This window comes from Pongo abelii, chromosome 10 (genome assembly GCF_028885655.2).
Source record: "Pongo abelii isolate AG06213 chromosome 10, NHGRI_mPonAbe1-v2.0_pri, whole genome shotgun sequence".
NCBI classification, from domain to species: Eukaryota; Metazoa; Chordata; class Mammalia; order Primates; family Hominidae; genus Pongo; species Pongo abelii.
In genome coordinates, this window is record NC_071995.2 from 48,170,895 (window position 1) to 48,188,208 (window position 17,314).

The following is a 17,314-nucleotide window of genomic DNA, read 5'->3' on the forward strand; positions in this document are numbered from 1 at the left end:
CCGAGTAGCTGGGACTACAGGCGCCCACCACCACGCCCGGCTAATTTTTTGTATTTTTAGTACAGACAGAGTTTTACCGTGTTTGCCAGGACGGTCTCGATCTCCTGACCTCATGGTCCGCCCTCTTCGGCCCCCCAAAGTGCTGGGATTACAGCCATGAGCCACCACGCCCGGCCATGAAGGCTTCTTAAAGTCAATTTTTAAATCCTGCTTCCCTTTCAGTTCGACAAGCATTTGTTGAAACACTATGCAGCTTACATTATCCTAAACTGAAGAATATATGATAGGGTTCCTGTGAAGAAACTAAAACAAAAAAGAAAAGATTTAAGATAGAATATAATAATCAAGTGCTAATAAGGGACACGAAGAAGAGATCTGTAGGAGCAGAGTCTTTGAGAAAACCTTATGGAGAGAGAAGGTTGATTGACAAATGGAGGCAATCCAGATAGGGATGACACCTTGAGCCATGGCTTTGGCGGTGAGTGCTAATGAGTTTGCATCTTAGGGGGAAAGTAAGGAGATTGGTTTAATCACTGAGATAACCTCACAGGAATTTACTGAGGACCAGATTAGGGTGGGTCTGAGATAACAGATATCAGCAATTTGGTGGTGGAATTAATTTGGTATCTGAGGAGATTCCATTTGTGGCAAAGCAAGGAAGATTTCATGAGATGAGAATGGCAAAGTCTTGAAATCAAGGAACAGTGGTTTGGTGAAAATGAAACCTTCACTTTAGGAAGACTTTTAAAATAATAGAATGGAAAAATCCATTGGAAAAGATCAAGACATGATTATTTCATTTTTATTTATTTATTATTACTATTTTTTAGAGACGGAGTCACACTCTGTCACCCAGGCTTGAGTGCAGTGGCGTGATCTTGGCTCACTGCAACTTCTGCCTCCCGGGTTCTAGCAATTTTCCTGCCTCAGCCTCCCACCTAGCTGGGACTACAGGCACACACTGCCATGCCTGGCTAATTTTTTGTATTTTACTAGAGACGGCGTTTCACCGTGTTGCCCAGGCTGGTCTCGAACTCCTGAGCTAAGGCAATCCACCCACCTCGGCCTCCCAAAGTGCTAGGATTACAGGCGTGAGCCATGGTGTCGGGCCAATTTTTATTCGTTACTATTATTATTATTATATTTGAGACAGAGTCTCATTCTGTCACCCAGGCTGGAGTGCAGTGGCGCGATGTCGGCTCACTGTTATCTCCACCTCCTGGGTTCAAGCGATTCACCTGCCTCAGCCTCCCGAGTAGCTGGGATTACAGATGTGTACCACCACACCTGGCTAATTTTTGTATTTTTAGTAGAGTTGGGGTTTTACCATGTTGGCCAGGCTGGTCTTGAACTCCCGACCGCAAGTGATCTGCCCACCTCAGCTTTCCAAATTGCTGGGATTATAGGCGTGAGCCACCCTTCCCAGCCAAGACATGATTATTTCAAAAGATGAGTGTTTGAACTAGGACATACAAGTGGGAGTGGTAGGGGAGGGATCTATCCTACTACATATTGCTAAAGATAAGAAGGAATTTGGACCATCTAACAAAAATTATAGATAATTTTAAAAATTTTGTTTTTATTGTATTTCGTTTGAATTAATGACAGAACATCAAAGAAGACACTATCCAGATTAAGTGTTATTACTAGTATATTAAGCGGAGATATGGGTAACTAATTCAAATGAGCCTGGGGCAAAGTTCTTTAAAGGTGTGTCTAAGGGAAACCCGACCTCCCAGAAGGCTTCTTCAACTGTAAAATGGGGATGATAATAATAGTGTTTATTGCATAGAATTGTTTTAAGATCAATTAACAAAATGCTTAGTATAGTGCCAAACACAATGTAAGCATTTAATATACATTAGCTGCTATTAACATATTTGCTAGTATCATAGTTTTTTTTTTTTTTTTTCTTGTCTACTTTTCTTCTGTGAGCCGCCACTTTTCGGCAGGGTTGGTTTGTTCAGTACACTTCGCCAAGGTCGGCTTTAAAAATCAAATCTAGATTGTGAACTATGAAAACTGCGGAATTATCAGTGCTGTGTAGCTATCTGACAAGTGATAAAACGTGTCATTACGATTTTTACACATCCCCGTGCCACAGAATGGCGTCTCCTTCTAATCATTCCCCCCGACAGATGATAGTACATCCCACACTGCTGCTGGAAAAGATAGTGCAAAAGTTGAGCGCGCCGAGGGCTCTTTTTTCCCGGAAACAGTTTTTTCCTAGACCCGGAAGCAGTTGTTGTTTCAAGGTAGGTGGGACTGGGCGGGTCAGGCCGCAGTGGCTGACGGCGGGGGAGGAGCCGGGTCCACTGCCGGGTGGAGGGGCAAGGCGAGTGTGTCCTTATCCTAGCAATTGGGGCGCGGGCCTGTGAGCCAGTTGGAGTTGCGGCGGCGGGAACGATTGGGCCGAGCAGAGGACGACATGTTGCTTTTCGTGGAGGTGAGTGCATTTGCTAGTCTCGTCCTGCTCTTAGGAGAGCAAGAGTGTAGAGGCGCCGGCAGGTCCCATCGCCATGTGACTTTCCGGGCCGTACACGCCGCGGAACCGGCAGATAGGCTGACACAGCACCTGGGCCGAGCAGGCCTGCAGCTTCCCTCTGCGCGCTCACAACACTCTAGGAAGCTATGGGAGGTGAGGCCCGTAGCGGAGAAGAATTGAAGGAGAAGAACGGAGGGCTGTTCTGGTGTGGCGTGAGGTTCAGAGGAAGGGGAAAGTGTCCCATATGGACCTCCTAAAGGAGGCAGCATTGGGGGCTTGGGGGGCGGAGTCTGAGGGAGGAGAGGGTAATCAGGTGGGCGCGTTCCGCGGGCCGAGCGCGGCCTCGCGGGGCCCTCTGGGAGGGAGGCGAGCAACATGTGGGGCCACGGATGGAGAAAGGTGAAATGCGGTAAGTATTTTGAAAAGAAAATTGAAAAGTTCTTTTGAGCAACTTCCACCAAATTCTGTCCGGGCCCCGTCCCTAGGTCTCTGGAACGTTCTGTGGGTGAAAGCGAGTTACTTTAAATCGAGAAGCCAGTAGGGTTTGGAAGCCTTGAAAGGCACCGCTTTGACCTTTTGTAAAAGTTACTCAAGCAGCAGCTGCGTGATGAAGGGTTGGTTCTATGAACCGATTAAAAGCCCTTTGCAAGGAAAATTCCAAGAATGAGGGAAACTTATTCCGGGAAAAGCCATTTTTTGTAATGTTATTTGAACAATGAGACACTTTATTACTTAAACTAGAACGTCTGCTGTTGGCCTATTTTAGTTTTCAAGATAGAGTTGGATACCTGCCTTACAGAAATACGAAATTTAATTTACTTTAATTCTGTCCTCTTGTGTGCAGTGAGCGTCAGCTGACTGCCTGGCTACTGCGTAGAGTAGATTCCAGATCATATTGTTCTTACATTGTGAAAACGTCAAACCAGCAAAGCTGCAACTTCGCAAGTTGGCATTTGTTAACTATGCCCATAAAAAGAATCTTTTAAATGAGGGAAGGAATTTACAGGTTGTATAATGGATCTAGGAGCCGGGCCCAGCCTATGGCAGATTTTTTTTTCCGGGTTGTGGGAAAAACTCCGTAATATTCCAGCATAAAGTAAATAAATGATATTACGGTTTTTTTTCCTCTTTAAACTAACCGACACTGTGTCGCCGATAAGCTTGATATCTTTAAATTAGTTTTTTAAAAGACTGCTACATTAGAGTATATCTAACATTCATAATAAACATTCATTGGAACATTCCGGGAAAATCATGAAAAGATTTAAAATTACTGAACTCATTCTGTTTACTGTTTTCTGTCCTCATTGTTGTTTTCCTTAGGCAGAATGAGAAATCAGATAAGATTTTAAGCCAGTGCTAGCCAGTTTTTTTAAGGAATGTTATGCTATGTAAATACCACAGGTTTTAAGTGTGTGTTTTGCTGGGCAGAAGAAAGATTGTGAAGTTTATATTGACAGGAACTCCACAATATACTTTTGACTTCCAAATTGTTTCCTTTGGCTTTATTAAAATGTAAATTTTAATAACAGCTCCATTTATTGTTTAAACTAGGTCTTCTCCTGTCTCTAAAGCTATACTTAAAATGTTTTACAGATGACAAAACCGAGCCCCAGAGGTTAAAGTAACTTTACTTAGTAAAAGTAAAGTAGTGTAACTGGGATTTAGATACAGGTCATGCTGATGTCAAATCGTGGAGGGGATGTTAGCAATTCAGGCCTGTCTGACTACCCAGGTTAGACAAATTCTACCGTATCTCTCGCCAAACTATTATTTAAAAGTTGTACCTCCATTAATCATTTTTTTTGTGAGTCACTATGTCGTTCTTCATTTTCTCATATGAGTTTTGTTGAAAATTAACTGTCTTTAAATATTTGGTGCTGAATATGTGGTATTAAAATCAGTGAAAAACAACGTGTTGGTCATTTGGCGTTTTGTTAACTAATATTTGATCCCTGTAACCTCATGATAGAGGAATTATTCTCAGTGAGAGAACCAAAGCTCAGAAGTTAGATGTCTAAGGTCATTCAAGTGTAAATAATGTGGGGGCTAAAGTCTGAAGTCTGACTTCTAGAACATAAATTTCTGGCTCCAAAATCATTTTTGTACTTTCCCATAAGTCAAAGGTTCTTAATCTAGGTTTTTGGATAGAATTGAGGAAGTAAGTACCTAAGCTTGGTTGAGGAAAAAAATTTGCGTGTTTATTTTCACTAGCTTCTAACTGAAATCTAAATGAAAAAGAAGTGAAATTCTTTAAATGTTAATGGCAGCAACAGTGTCTGCGACCTTGTCACCAAGACAAATCACTTTTTTACATGTATTACAGCTTTTGCAGATATCTTGAAATATTTATGCTCATTACTTGCTATATGTCAAAAATATTGTTATTTAACGTATTGCTATATTAGACATTTTAAAATATTTTGATAACTGCGTTTCAATATAATTGGTTTACTTTGTGATCCTATATATTTTAGAAATGTAAAAAAACTGAGAAGAGATCCATAGATTAATTGGACTACTAAAGAGGTCTGTGTCACAAAAGAGGTTAAGAACTGCTTTACTAAACCAAGTTGCTTGTGGATCATCTTTGGCAGGGTTAATCTGGGATCCCTGGGTCCTCTGCAGTTGAGTTCAATACCTTTTACTTACATGTATTTTTCTGGAGAGATTCCAGCTTAACTATCCCACTAGAATCAGTAGGATAGATAATAGCAATATAACAATAATAACAGTAGTAGTATATACTTGTATCGTACTTTGTGTCAGGAACGTTTGATGTTTTTGCATATATAGATATCTGTACATCTTAAGTCTCAATATCTCTATGAGGTGTTAGTATCCCCATTTTAGTGATAAGGAAACTAAGGTAGCTGGGCGCAGTGGCTCATGCCTGTAATCCCAGCACTTTGGGAGGCCGAGGTGGGCGGCAAATCACCTGAGGTCAGGAGTTTGAGACCAGCCTGGCCAACATGGTGAAACCCCATCTCTACTAAAAATACAAAAATTAGCCAGAGGTGGTGGCACACGCCTATAATCCTAGCTACTCGGGAGGCTAAGGTAGGAGAATCGCTTGAACCTGGGAGGCAGAGGTTGCAGTGAGCTGAGATGGCACCACTACACTCCAGCCTGGACAACAGAGTGAGACTCTCAAAAAAAAAGAAACTAAGGCACAGATAATTTAAACTTGCCTAAGTTTATACAGCTAGTGAACATGGAAGCTTGTATTAGAACTCATCAACCATCTACTTGTATTGGAGTAGAATATATTACAGACAAGGAATCCTATGTAAATAATACTTAGATGCAACTTTTTAAAACCTGGCCTTGGGCCCAATGTGGTAGCATGTGCCTGTAGTCCAGCTACTAGGGAGGCTGAGGCAGGAATTTCGCTTGAGTATGGGAGGTCAAGGCTGGAATGAGCCACTGCATTCCAGGCCGGGTGACGGGTGACAGAGCAAGACCAGCTATATTGACTTCAGTAGATTATTGGTTTGTTTTATTTTTTTCCTCTTGAGACCGAATCTCGCTCTGTCACCCAGGCTAGAGGGTGGGGCAGTCTCAGCTCACTGCAACCTCCGCCTCCTGGGTTCAAGCAGTTCTTTTTTTTTTTTTTTTTTTTTTTTTTTTTTTTTTTTTTGAGACGGAGTCTTGTTCTGTCGCCAGGCTGGAGTGCAGTGGTGCCATCTCGGCTCACTGCAACCTCCACCTCCTGGGTTCAAGTGATTCTCCTGCCTCAGCCTCCCGAGTAGTTGGGACTACAGGCGCGTGCCACCACGCCCAACTAATTTTTGTATTTTTAGTAGAGATGGGGTTTCACCATGTTGGCCAGGATGGTCTCGGTCTCTTGACCTCATGATTCGCCCACCTCGGGGTCCCAAAGTGCTGGAATTACAGGTGTGAGCCACCACACCTGGCGGGTTCAAGCAGTTCTGCCTCAGCCTCCCTAGTAGCTGGGACTTCAGGCATGCGCCACTGTGCCTGGGTTTTTTTTTTTTTTTTTTCCTGATTTTTAGTAGACATGGGTTTCACGATGTTGGCCAGGCTGGTCTCGAACTGCTGACCTCAAGTGATATGCCCACCTCGGCCTCCTAAAGTGCTGGGATTATAGGCGTGAGCCACTGCGCCTGGCAGATTTTTTTTTTTTTTTTTCACGTCTGTTCTGAAGGAGAAACAAACAATGTCCCTCTCTGGAAAGAGGTAAAAGTTTGGATGATTCACAAAGTCATCAAACATGACCTGCCGTAAATTCTTTTAAAACAAATTTTTTGTAAGTTTGAAACTGCAGTGTACTGCCTTCATCTGAATGCTATCAAGTTACTTAAAACTTGTGAGCCCTAAGGAGGCAGATTGTAATTTAAAAAAAAAAAATTTCATTTCTCTTTTATTTAAAAGTTTTTTTTAATTTTTAATTTTTTCTTTTTTGAGACAGAGTCTCGTTTGCTGCAGCCTCCACCTCCCCAGCTCAAGTGATCCTCCTGCCTCAGCCTCCAAAGTAGCTGGGACTGTAGGCATGTACCACCATGCCTGGCTAATTTTTTTCTTTTTTGGTATTTTTTGTAGAGACAGGGTTTTGCTTTTTTGCTCAGGCTGAAATTTTTGTTTAAATAAAAAAAATTAAAACTAGAGACTGGGAAGGGTGGGTATGCAGTGACTACTGAAATTGGGTTTCTGTCTCTGTTTGAGTTTTTCCCTGAAGATGAAGACAGTTGTCCCTCAGTGTTTGTGGGAAATTGGTTCCAGGACCCTCTGTAGATGCCAAAAACCTTGGATGCTCAAGTCTTACATAAAAAGGCATAGTATTTGCATAGAACCTATGCACATCTTTGTGTATACGTTAAATCATCTCTAGATTATTTATAATACCTGTTACAATGTAGATGCTTTGTAAATAGTTGCTATACTGTATTATTTATAGAGTGATAAGAAAAAAGTCTGTACATGGTCAGTATAGATGCAATGATTTTTTTTTTCTGAGTATTTTTGATCTGTGATTGATTGCTCCACTGATACAGAACCTATGGATATGGAATCCATGGATATGGAGGGCCAACTGTACTTACTTACTTAGGTAGCAGTTAAGTTTCATACGCCCTAGGACGCTTTAATAACTCTTAAATAATTAAAACATTTTTTAGGTTGGGTAACGTGTCTCATGCCTGTAATCTCAACACTTTGGGAGGCTGAGGTGGGAGGATAGCTTGAGCCCAGTAGTTCAAGACCAGCCTGTGCAACAAAGTTAGACACCCCCCACCCCCGCCCCCAACCTCTACAAACAAATTTTAAAAGTTAGCCAGGCCTGGTGGCATGTGTTGTGGTCCCAGCTACACTTGAGGTGGGAGGATCACTTGAGCCAGGAGATCGAGGCTGCAGTGAACCATGTTCATGACACTGCATTCCAGCCTGGGTGACAGAGTGAGACCCTGCCTCAAAAAATTTTTTTTAATTATTATTATTTTTTAAGAGACAGGGTCTCACTGTGTTGTCCAGGCTGGAGTACAGTGGCTATTCACAGGTTACAGTCATGGCACACCATAGCCTCAAATTCCTGGGCTCAAGCAATCTAGTCTCAGTCTCCTGAGTAGCTGGGACTACAGGCTCATGCCACCAGTTAAAAATATTTTTAATTGTGAAATACATATAACTTAAAAAGTATCATCTAACAGTTTTTTGTTTCTTTGTTTTTTGTTTTTTTGAGAGGGAGTCTTGCTCTATTGCCCAGGCTGGAGTGCAGTTGCACGATCTCGGCTCACTGCAATGTCTGCCTCCTGGGTTCAAGCGATTCTCTCACCTCAACCTCCCCAGTAGCTGGGACTACAGACGTACGCCACCATGCTGGCTAATTTTTGTATTTTTAGTAGAGACGAGGTTTCGCCATGTTGGCCAGGCTGGTCTCAAACTCCTAACCTCAGATCTACCTGCCTCAGCCTCCCAAAGTGCTGGGATTGCAGACTTGAGCCACTGCGCCCAGCCCATCTTAACAGGTTTTTTGTTTTGTTTTTTGAGACGGAATCTTGCTCTGTCGCCCAGGCTGGAGTACAGTGGCATGATCTCGGCTCACTGCAACCTCCGCCTCCTGGGTTCAAGCGATTCTTCTGCCTCAGCCTCCTGAGTAGCTGGGACTACGGGCGCGCACCACCACACCTAGCTATTTTTTGTATTTTTAGTGGAGACGGAGTTTCACCATATTGGCCAGGCTGGTCTCGAACTCCTGACCTTGTGATCCGCCCTCCTCGGCCTCCCAAAGTGCTGGGATTACAGGCGTGAGCCACTGCGTCTGGCCAAAGCTTTGTTTTCTTTAAGGTTTAAACTAATTTAAGAGAAGTATAACTTCTAAGTTTTCGTCTCAGCCTTGTTACTAACATACTCTGATTTAGGGCAAGCCAAAAAATTTATAATTACTCAAAGTTTTTTTTATAGTTGGAGAGTATACTTTTGGTTGGGCAAATAAAAGTTTTAAAAGAGGAATGAAGATGGCAGTATGTTAAAATACACATTTACTTGCATCATTTAAAGGAATACAGCTGGGCGGGGTGACTCATGCCTGTAATCCCAGAACTTTGGGAGGCCGAGGCAAGTGGATCATTTGAGGCCAGGAGTTTGAGACCAGCCTGGCCAACATGGCGAAACCCCATGTCTACTAAAAATAAAAATATTATCTGGGCATGTGCCTGTAGTCCTAGCTACTTGGGAGGCTGAGGCACACCCTAAAGCAGAGGTTGCAGTGAGCCGAGATCATGTCACTGCACTCCAGCCTGGGTGACAGTGAGACTGTCTCAAAAAAATGAAAATTAATTAAAGGAATACAAATGTTAAAATGCAAATAGGCACTTTGCACTTACTCTTTTGAAAAAATTATAATGTAAAAGTGTAAGTAAATGTAAGAAAAAGAAACATGTAAATATGTACTCGTCTTTCCTGTCTTACCTGTGTCCTTGTCCCCCCACTTGAACCAATCTTTGGTTCACAGACTATCTCTACTGTTTTTAAATGACGGGCTCTAAACCAAAGACAGAAGAGTGCTTTAGGTGAATATTATTAGGGGTAGGATGTGAACTGCATTCATAAATGCCAAACTCCAGGGTGAGTTAAGTTCTATTGGGTTTGTATGTACTGAGAGAAGAGAAAAGGATTTTCTGCTTTTTTTTTTTTTAATCTGGAGTTTCTCTCTTGTTGCCCAGGCTAGAGTGCAATGATGTGATCTCGGCTCACTGCAACGTCCGCCTCCCGGGTTCAAGCGATTCTCTTGCCTCAGCCTTCCTGAGTAGCTGGGATTATAAGCATGCGCCACCATGCTGGCTAATTTTTAGTAGAGACAGGGATTCTCCATGTTGGTCAGGCTGGTCTCAAACTCCCGACCTCAGGTGATCTGCCCTCCTCGGCCTCCCAAAGTGCTGGGATTACAGGCTTGAGCCACCGCACCCGGCGAGAAAAGGATTTCTCGTCAGAGTAGAAAAGTCTGCAGTAATGCAGGGTTTGTGTAACAAATAGTTCGATAGTATTTCATACTACTGACTAGCAGGTAAGACGATCTTACCTGCCATTTTGCCCTGGAAGGTCACAGCATACACCTATTTTCTGGGACAGATATTTTACCCTTTTTCTTTCTCAAAAGTATTCTGGTTTGTATAATAACTTGTAAATTTTCAGAAGAGATTAGAGGTTTACTGTGTGCTTATTGGCAAGACTTTCCTTCTATACTAATAAAGTAACAAAATGCACATAAGTGGGTACTGAAATATTTGTTATATTGGGTATGGCAGGCTGGGCGGTGTGGCTCATACCTGTAATCCCAGCACTTTGGGAGGCTGAGGTGGGAGGATTGCTTGAGTCCAGGAGTTCAAGACCAGTCTGGGCAACATAGTGACACCCCATGTCTTAAAAAAATTTTTTTAAAAATATATTGGCTGTGGGAAATGTAAATTTATAGGGCAGAAAGTTGCAGTTGAGCAAGATAATGAAAATAGGGTTATTTTTGCCTTTTGAGTTGGAGGAAGAAAGAAGATAGGAGGGCAGTGACTGAGTAAAATTAAGATACATTTATATACAAGGTTGCATAAAAGATTTTTTTTTTCTTTGACCAGCAGGCAAGAAGAAAACAATGTCTAGAAACATGGACTCTGGGGCCAGCCTGCCTGGGTCTAAATCTCTGCTGAGACTGAGCCACTTTTTGTTTAATCTCTCTCTGTTTCCTTATCTGTAAATTGAGGACAATAATATAGGAGGGTAATATTAATATCTATCTCGTAGGGATGTTAAGAAGATTGACAGAATAAAACATTTAGAGTTGTAGGCTGGGCGTGATGGCTCACACCTGTAATACTAGCACTTAGGCAGACAGGAGGACTGCTTGAGGCCAGGAGTTCAAGACTCAACCAGGGCCAGGTGTGGTGGCTCATGCCTGTAATCCCAGCACTTTAGGAGGCCAAGGCTGGTGGATCACTTGAGGTCAGGAGTTTGAGACCAGCCTGGCCAACATGGCAAAACCCTGTCTCTACTAAAAAAAATACAAAAAAAATTAGGTGGGTATAGTGGCGCATGCCTGTAAGGGGCTGCGTAGGGGGCTGAGGCAGGAGAATGGCTTGAACCCAGGAGGTGGAGGTTGCAGTGAGTCGAGATTGCACCGCTGCACTCCAGCCTGGACGACATAGCAAGATTCTGTCTCAAAAAAAAAGAAAAAGAATTATTATTATTATTATTATTATTATTTATTTATTTATTTATTTATTTTTTGAGATGGCGTTTCGCTCTTATTGCCCAGGCTGGAGCGATCTTGACTCATTGCAACCTCCGCCTCCCGGGTTCAGGCGATTCTCTTGCCTCAGCCTCCCGAGTAGCTGAGATTACAGACAGGTAATCATGCCTAGCTAATTTTGTATTTTTAGTAGAGACAGGGTTTCTCCATGTTGGTCAGGCTGGTCTCGAACTCCTGATCTCAGGTTATCTGCCCACCTCAGCCTCTCAAAGTGCTGGGATTACAGGTGTCAGCCACCACGCCTGGCAAAAAAAAAAAAACTTTTGATATTTAATATTGATGCTTGAGGTTGAGGTATATTTAAGTTCGTTTGTGTAGTTAGCCATTAGCTTTGTCAGCTGACTAATTGAAGTAATGGCTTAGTATTTTGAGGATTAAATACTAAATGTTAGATACCTTTTTTTAATAGAGACAGGGTCTTGCTATGTTGGCTAGGCTGGTTTTGAACTCCTGGCCTCAAATGATCCTCCCATCTTGGCCTCCCAAAGTGCTGCGATTACAAGTGTGAGCCACAACACCCAGTCTGTTAGACATCTATTAATAGAGGATTCTTTATCTTTTTTTTTTTTTTTTTTTGAGATGGAATCTCGCTGTCTCCCAGGCTGGAGTGCGGTGATGCAATCTCGGCTCACTGCAATCTCCACCTCCTGGGTTCACGCCATTCTCCTGCCTCAGCCTCCCAAGTAGCTGGGATTACAGGCACCCGCCACCACGCCTGGTTATTTTTTGTATTTTTAGTAGAGACAGGGTTTCATCTTGTTAGTCAGGATGGCCTTGATCTCCTGACCTCATGATCCGCCCTCCTCAGCCTCCCAAAGTGCTGGGATTACAGGCGTGAGTCACGGTACCCGGCCTAGAATTCTTTATTTTTAATGAAAGTATTCATGAATCTCATGTTGAACTTTCTAGGGAGAAATTTGTGACTTTGATTATATTTTCAGAGCAATTCGTGACCCCCAAAAGGTTAAGTGTCACTAATCTATGGTGGTGTCAGCTTCTTTTGATGAATGACAGATACCGTCTGATTGAGATAGTGGGAATTTTAGGATATAAATCCTGTCTTTTCCACTGGTACTAGAGTACCAGCAATAATACTGATGATAATATTGATGAATAAACTTCAGATTTTCTTCCACAATAGAGAGCAAGTGAATTCTGATTTTTGACAACTTCGAGAGGTTGGTGGAAACAACTTAGGGTGGTCCAGTTTCCTTGCTGTTCAAAGTGTTTTCCGTAGATGGTAGTAAGCTCCTTTAACCCAGGGGTTTGTTAGAATAAAAACTCTGGTTTGTTACAGTAGAAACTCTACCCCTGAATTACTGAATCAGTCTGCATTTTATCAAGATCCCTAGTTGATTCTTTTTTTTTTTTTTTGAAGATAGTGACTTGTTCTGTTCTCCAGGCTGAAGTGCAGTGGCGCAGTCTTGGCCCACTGCAACCTCTGCCTCCCTGGTTCAAGTGACTCTCCTCTGCCTCCTGAGTAGCTGGGATTACAGGCACCCGCCACCACACCTGGCTAATTTTTGTATTTTTATTTTTGTATTTTTAAAAATTTTAATTTATTTTTTGAGATAGATTTTTACTCTCTTGCCTAGGCTGGAGTGCAGTGGCACAATCTCAGTTCACTGCAACCCCTGCCTCCCGGGTTCAAGTGATTTTTGTGCCTCCCGAGTAGCTGTGATTACAGATGTGCACCGCCACCCGCATCTAGTAGAGATGGGGTTTCACCATGTTGGCCAGGCTGGTTTTGAACTCCCAAACTCGGGTGATTTGCCTGTCTCAGCCTCCCAAAGTGCTGGGATTACAGATGTGAACCACCGAGCCCAGCCTAGGGACCCTAGTTGTCATCTGGTGGCTATTTTCTATATTCATTTTTGTTTTTTCTTTTTTCTTTTTCTTTTTTTTTTTTTTTTGAGATGGAGTCTCGCTCTGTTGCCCAAGCTGGGGTGCAGTGGCGTGATCTCGGCTCACTGCAGCCTCTGCCCCCCGAGTTCAAGTGATTCTCCTGCCTCAGCATCCCGAGTAGCTGGGGCTACAGGCACACGCCACCATGCCCACTGAATTATTGTATTTTTAGTAGATAAACGGGGTTTCACCTTGTTGGCCAGGCTGGTCTTGAACTCCTGACCTCAGGTGGTCCACCCGCCTTGGCCTCCCAAAGTGCTGGGATTACAGGCCTGAGCTACCGTGCCCAGCCCCTAGACTCCTTAGGTTTAAATCCTGGTTTTGTATTAATAGCTATGTAACTTTGGGCAGATTACTTTACCTTGAAGTAAAGTAACTTTTTCCTTGTCTGTAAAATGTGGATGATAATAGGACTTAACTGAGATTGTTATGAAGATTAATTAAATGTTCCATAAATGTAATTACTATTCTCTGAATGAGTGAAGAATTCCCACTTTAATTTTCATTTTTACTTTTTGTAAAATAGCCCTAAGCATCTTCTGGTAGGATTCTGAAGTTACTTTGGAAGAAATGACAGATTTTTTTTTCCCCCCTAAGTACTTGTAACTTAGTAGTAGCCCTCTCAATATTGGAGATGTAAAAATTGAACCTGGATGATTGATGGGGCAAAATACATTTAATCAATTTATACATTTTATTTCTGTCTTACAGCATTTATGGGGTTAAGTGGCATGGGATTTCTGTTTCTGATAGTAAATAGGTAAGTAAAACAAAAGGTTATGTATGTCCGAAGAGACGGTTTTACCATATTTATGGTGATTTTCTTCTTAACTCTTGGTTCTGTTACCTTAGATCTGTAATTTCTTAGGACAGGAAGATACCATTTTCACAAGAATTTGATGGTTCTCTTTTTTCCTTTCATTTTTCTCTCTCCGAAGGTAGAATTTAGCATTAAATGGGACAATAATCAGGACTGCCTTTGGCTTATTTGGGGATGACATATTGCTTAGCAATAAGGGTGGTGATTGAACCATCAGTTTTACAGATAGTTTAGATCTGTTTGTTAGGTATCTATGTGCTTGCATACTATGTATATGTTGGCAGATAGTTTAGCGTGCATTTGGACAATTTGCATCGTTTAGTAGATATTTATACAACTGTAATCTCAAGGGCTTCTAATCCTGTGGAAGTGATCAAGATTTTGATGGCGGTCTAAACTGTGGTGAGAAGATGAATAAAACTTGGCTATTGGCTGGGCGTGGTGGCTTACACCTGTAATCCCAGCACTTTGGAGGCTGAGGCGGGCGGATCACGAGGTCAGGAGTTTGAGACCAGCATGACCAACATGGTGAAACCCCGTCTCTACTAAAAATACAAAAATTAGCCGGACGTGGTGGTGGGCGCCTGTGATCCCAGCTACTCAGGAGGCTGAGGCAGGAGACTCGCTTGACCCCGGGAGTTGGAGGTTGCAATGAGCTGAGATCATGCCACTGCACTCCAGCCTGGGCGACAGAGTGAGACTGTGTCTCAAAAAAAAAAAATTGGCTGTCTAGAATCTAAATGAAAAGATAGATTTTGTTCTAGCTAAACTGACTTAGGGGCTGCCAGCCATCAGTTAACTTATTAGCATGCAAAAAGACATCACTTTGGAGATTGTAAGGATTTTAGTTGTGTATGGATACTATGATACACAACTAAAATACACTGTAAAATATATATTTTACAGTATCACAGATAGTGAACATTTCCCATACTTTCTAAAATTTTTTCTCCATTTTTCAAAACTTTTTAAAGATAATTCAATCTTTCCTTGTTCAGGGATACATCCTGAGGGATGTGTTATGGATTTCATTATGTGAACATCAGAAAATGTTTATACAAATCTAGATGGTATAGCCTACAACACACCTAGGCTATGTGGTATGGCTATTATAATCTTATGGGACCACTGTTGTACATGCAGTTTGTGCTTGATCAAAATGTCATTAATGCAGCACATGACTGTAATTATAGATTCATGAAGTTGCAAAACAATGTACAAAGTGGTCCTGTGAAGTTGTTGCTCAGTTTCTCCTTGTAGTAGCACCTTGCATAACTATAGTATGGTATAATGAGCAGCAAATTAACATTGATACAGTCCACAGACCTTATTCAGATTTTTACAGTTTTCCCTAAATCTGGTTTTAAGGATCTGGTATATTCTGTTTTATGGATGAACTACAGTTCGCCTCTATGGTTGGATGTTTATAAAATTAGTGTGGCAAACATCCTTATACTTACATGTTTTTATATATCTCAGTTTCTTTTGAGTAAATCTGACAAGTAGAATTTTTGGATCAAAAGTGTGTATTTAAGGCTTTTAATAAACATTGCCAACTCTTCAGAAGAGTTATACAAATTATGGCAATGAACTGATTTTTCCTTTTCATGCTTATCAAAATAGTATTGAATCTGGGCCGTTGAATAGGGTAAAAATATTTTATGATAAACTATTCCAGTCTGTCCTTTGCACATTTTCCCTGTTCGGCAGACAATCTTGGTAATTTGTAATTCTCTTGTTTAACAGTATTGTAACCTTTCAGGTCTTTTCTGGGTTTTGTTGTTGTTGTTGTTGTTATGTTGTTTTGTTCTGTTGAGACGGGGTCTTGCTCTGTCATTCAGGCTGGAGTGCAGTGGCATGATCTTGGCTTACTGCAACCTCCTCCTCCCATTCTCAAGCCATCCTCTCGTCTCAGCCTCCTGGGTACCTGGAACTAGAGGTGCATGCTACCATGCCTGGCTAATTCTTGTGATTTTGTAAAGACAGGGTTTCACTGTGTTGCCCAGGCTGATCTTGAATTCCTGGGGTTAGGCGATCCCTCAGCCTCAGCCTCCAGAAGTGCTGGGATTACAGACACGCACCACCGTGCCTAGCCTATACCTATATATTTATCTGTACAGTGATTTTGTTTGTTAATATAAATGATAATATAAAGTGCTTATTGTTTTGCAGCGTTACTTTTTTCACTGAACAATATGCATTGGAACAATTTCCATGTTGGTGAATGTAGTCCTGTTTTGGTTTTCTTAAACTTTTATAGTATTCCACATTAAGAGATAGAACATATTTAACTATTCACCTGTAGGTGGACATTTAGGTGGTTTTCAGTTTTTCACTTGTGGGTTCAATACTGTACTATACAACCTTTTATATGTCTTCTTGTGTGCATCAGTGGCTTTTAAAATGTATAGTCTTGGCCTGGTACAGTGGCTCATGCCTGTAATCCCAGTACTTCGGGAGGCCGGGGCAGGCAGATCATGGGGTCAGGAGTTCGAGACCAGCCTGACCAACATTGTGAAACCCTGTGTCTACTAAACATACAAAAATTAGCCGAGCATGGTGGTGCACACCTGTAATCCCAGCTACTCAGGAGGCTGAGGCAGGAGAATCGCTTGAATCCCAGAAGTGGAGGTTGCAGTGAGCCGAGTTCGCGCCATTGCATACCAGCCTGGGCAACAGAGCAAGAGATCTGTCTCAAAAAAATAAATGAATGAATAAAATAAAATGTATAGTCTTAACTAGGCTGATGAAAAATGTAAATATGCCCAGAAGTACTGCTTATCTTTATGCCATTAGAGTGTAATGTCTTTAGACCTTACACTTTGAGTATTCTTGGCACCATTAATTATCAGGGACACATCAGATTTTGGGGTAGTGTACTGCTGAAGGGAATATATTTATTAATGATTTTGATCAGTTATTAAATATTTAATGAAATAGTGTACTCCATCAGAAGAAAAGGTTTTTGAGCATAATCCTCCGATATTTGGATATTTATAAATTAATTATATATGACATACTTTGTATGTTAAATATTAGCCTTAGTCTCTTATGGTGAATATTTGTCATGTCCGAAGCCTTCCAATTTTTGGTTATATGTCTACATTTGCAGAATTGCCCATGTTATGTGTCGGGCCTCCTCAGTATGTGTACTAGTGAAAACTCAAATTCCAAGCTTCTCTTTTTTTTTTTTTTTTTTTTTTTGAGACGGGCTCACTTTGTTACCCCAGCTGGAGTGCGGTGTCACGATCTCGGCTCACTGTAACCTCCACCTCCCAGGTTCAAGCGATCCTCCTGTCTCAGCTCTGCAAGTGGCTGGGACTACAGGTATGAGCCACCATGCCCAGCT

The 17,314-nt window shown here is 41.9% G+C and overlaps 1 protein-coding gene across 13 annotated transcripts in view; it reads left to right on the plus strand.

Annotated features, from left to right (window-relative positions):
• Nucleotides 1-2,237: 2,237 nt before the first annotated feature.
• LARP4 (La ribonucleoprotein 4) overlaps nt 2,238-17,314 on the plus strand; it is a 77,409-nt gene continuing 62,332 nt past the window's right edge. For 4 of the 13 annotated variants that reach the window (XM_063711755.1, XM_024256886.3, XM_024256893.2 and 1 more), the window contains exon 1: nt 2,281-2,446. In XM_063711755.1, the coding sequence (XP_063567825.1) occupies nt 2,429-2,446 (18 nt within the window). In that variant the 5' untranslated portion in view covers nt 2,281-2,428. Of the gene's footprint in view, nt 2,447-2,799; nt 2,895-13,856; nt 13,906-17,172; nt 17,293-17,314 lie in introns of those variants that run through there. The other 9 variants (XM_063711753.1, XM_054527963.2, XM_054527965.2 and 6 more) reach the window with 6 other exon arrangements.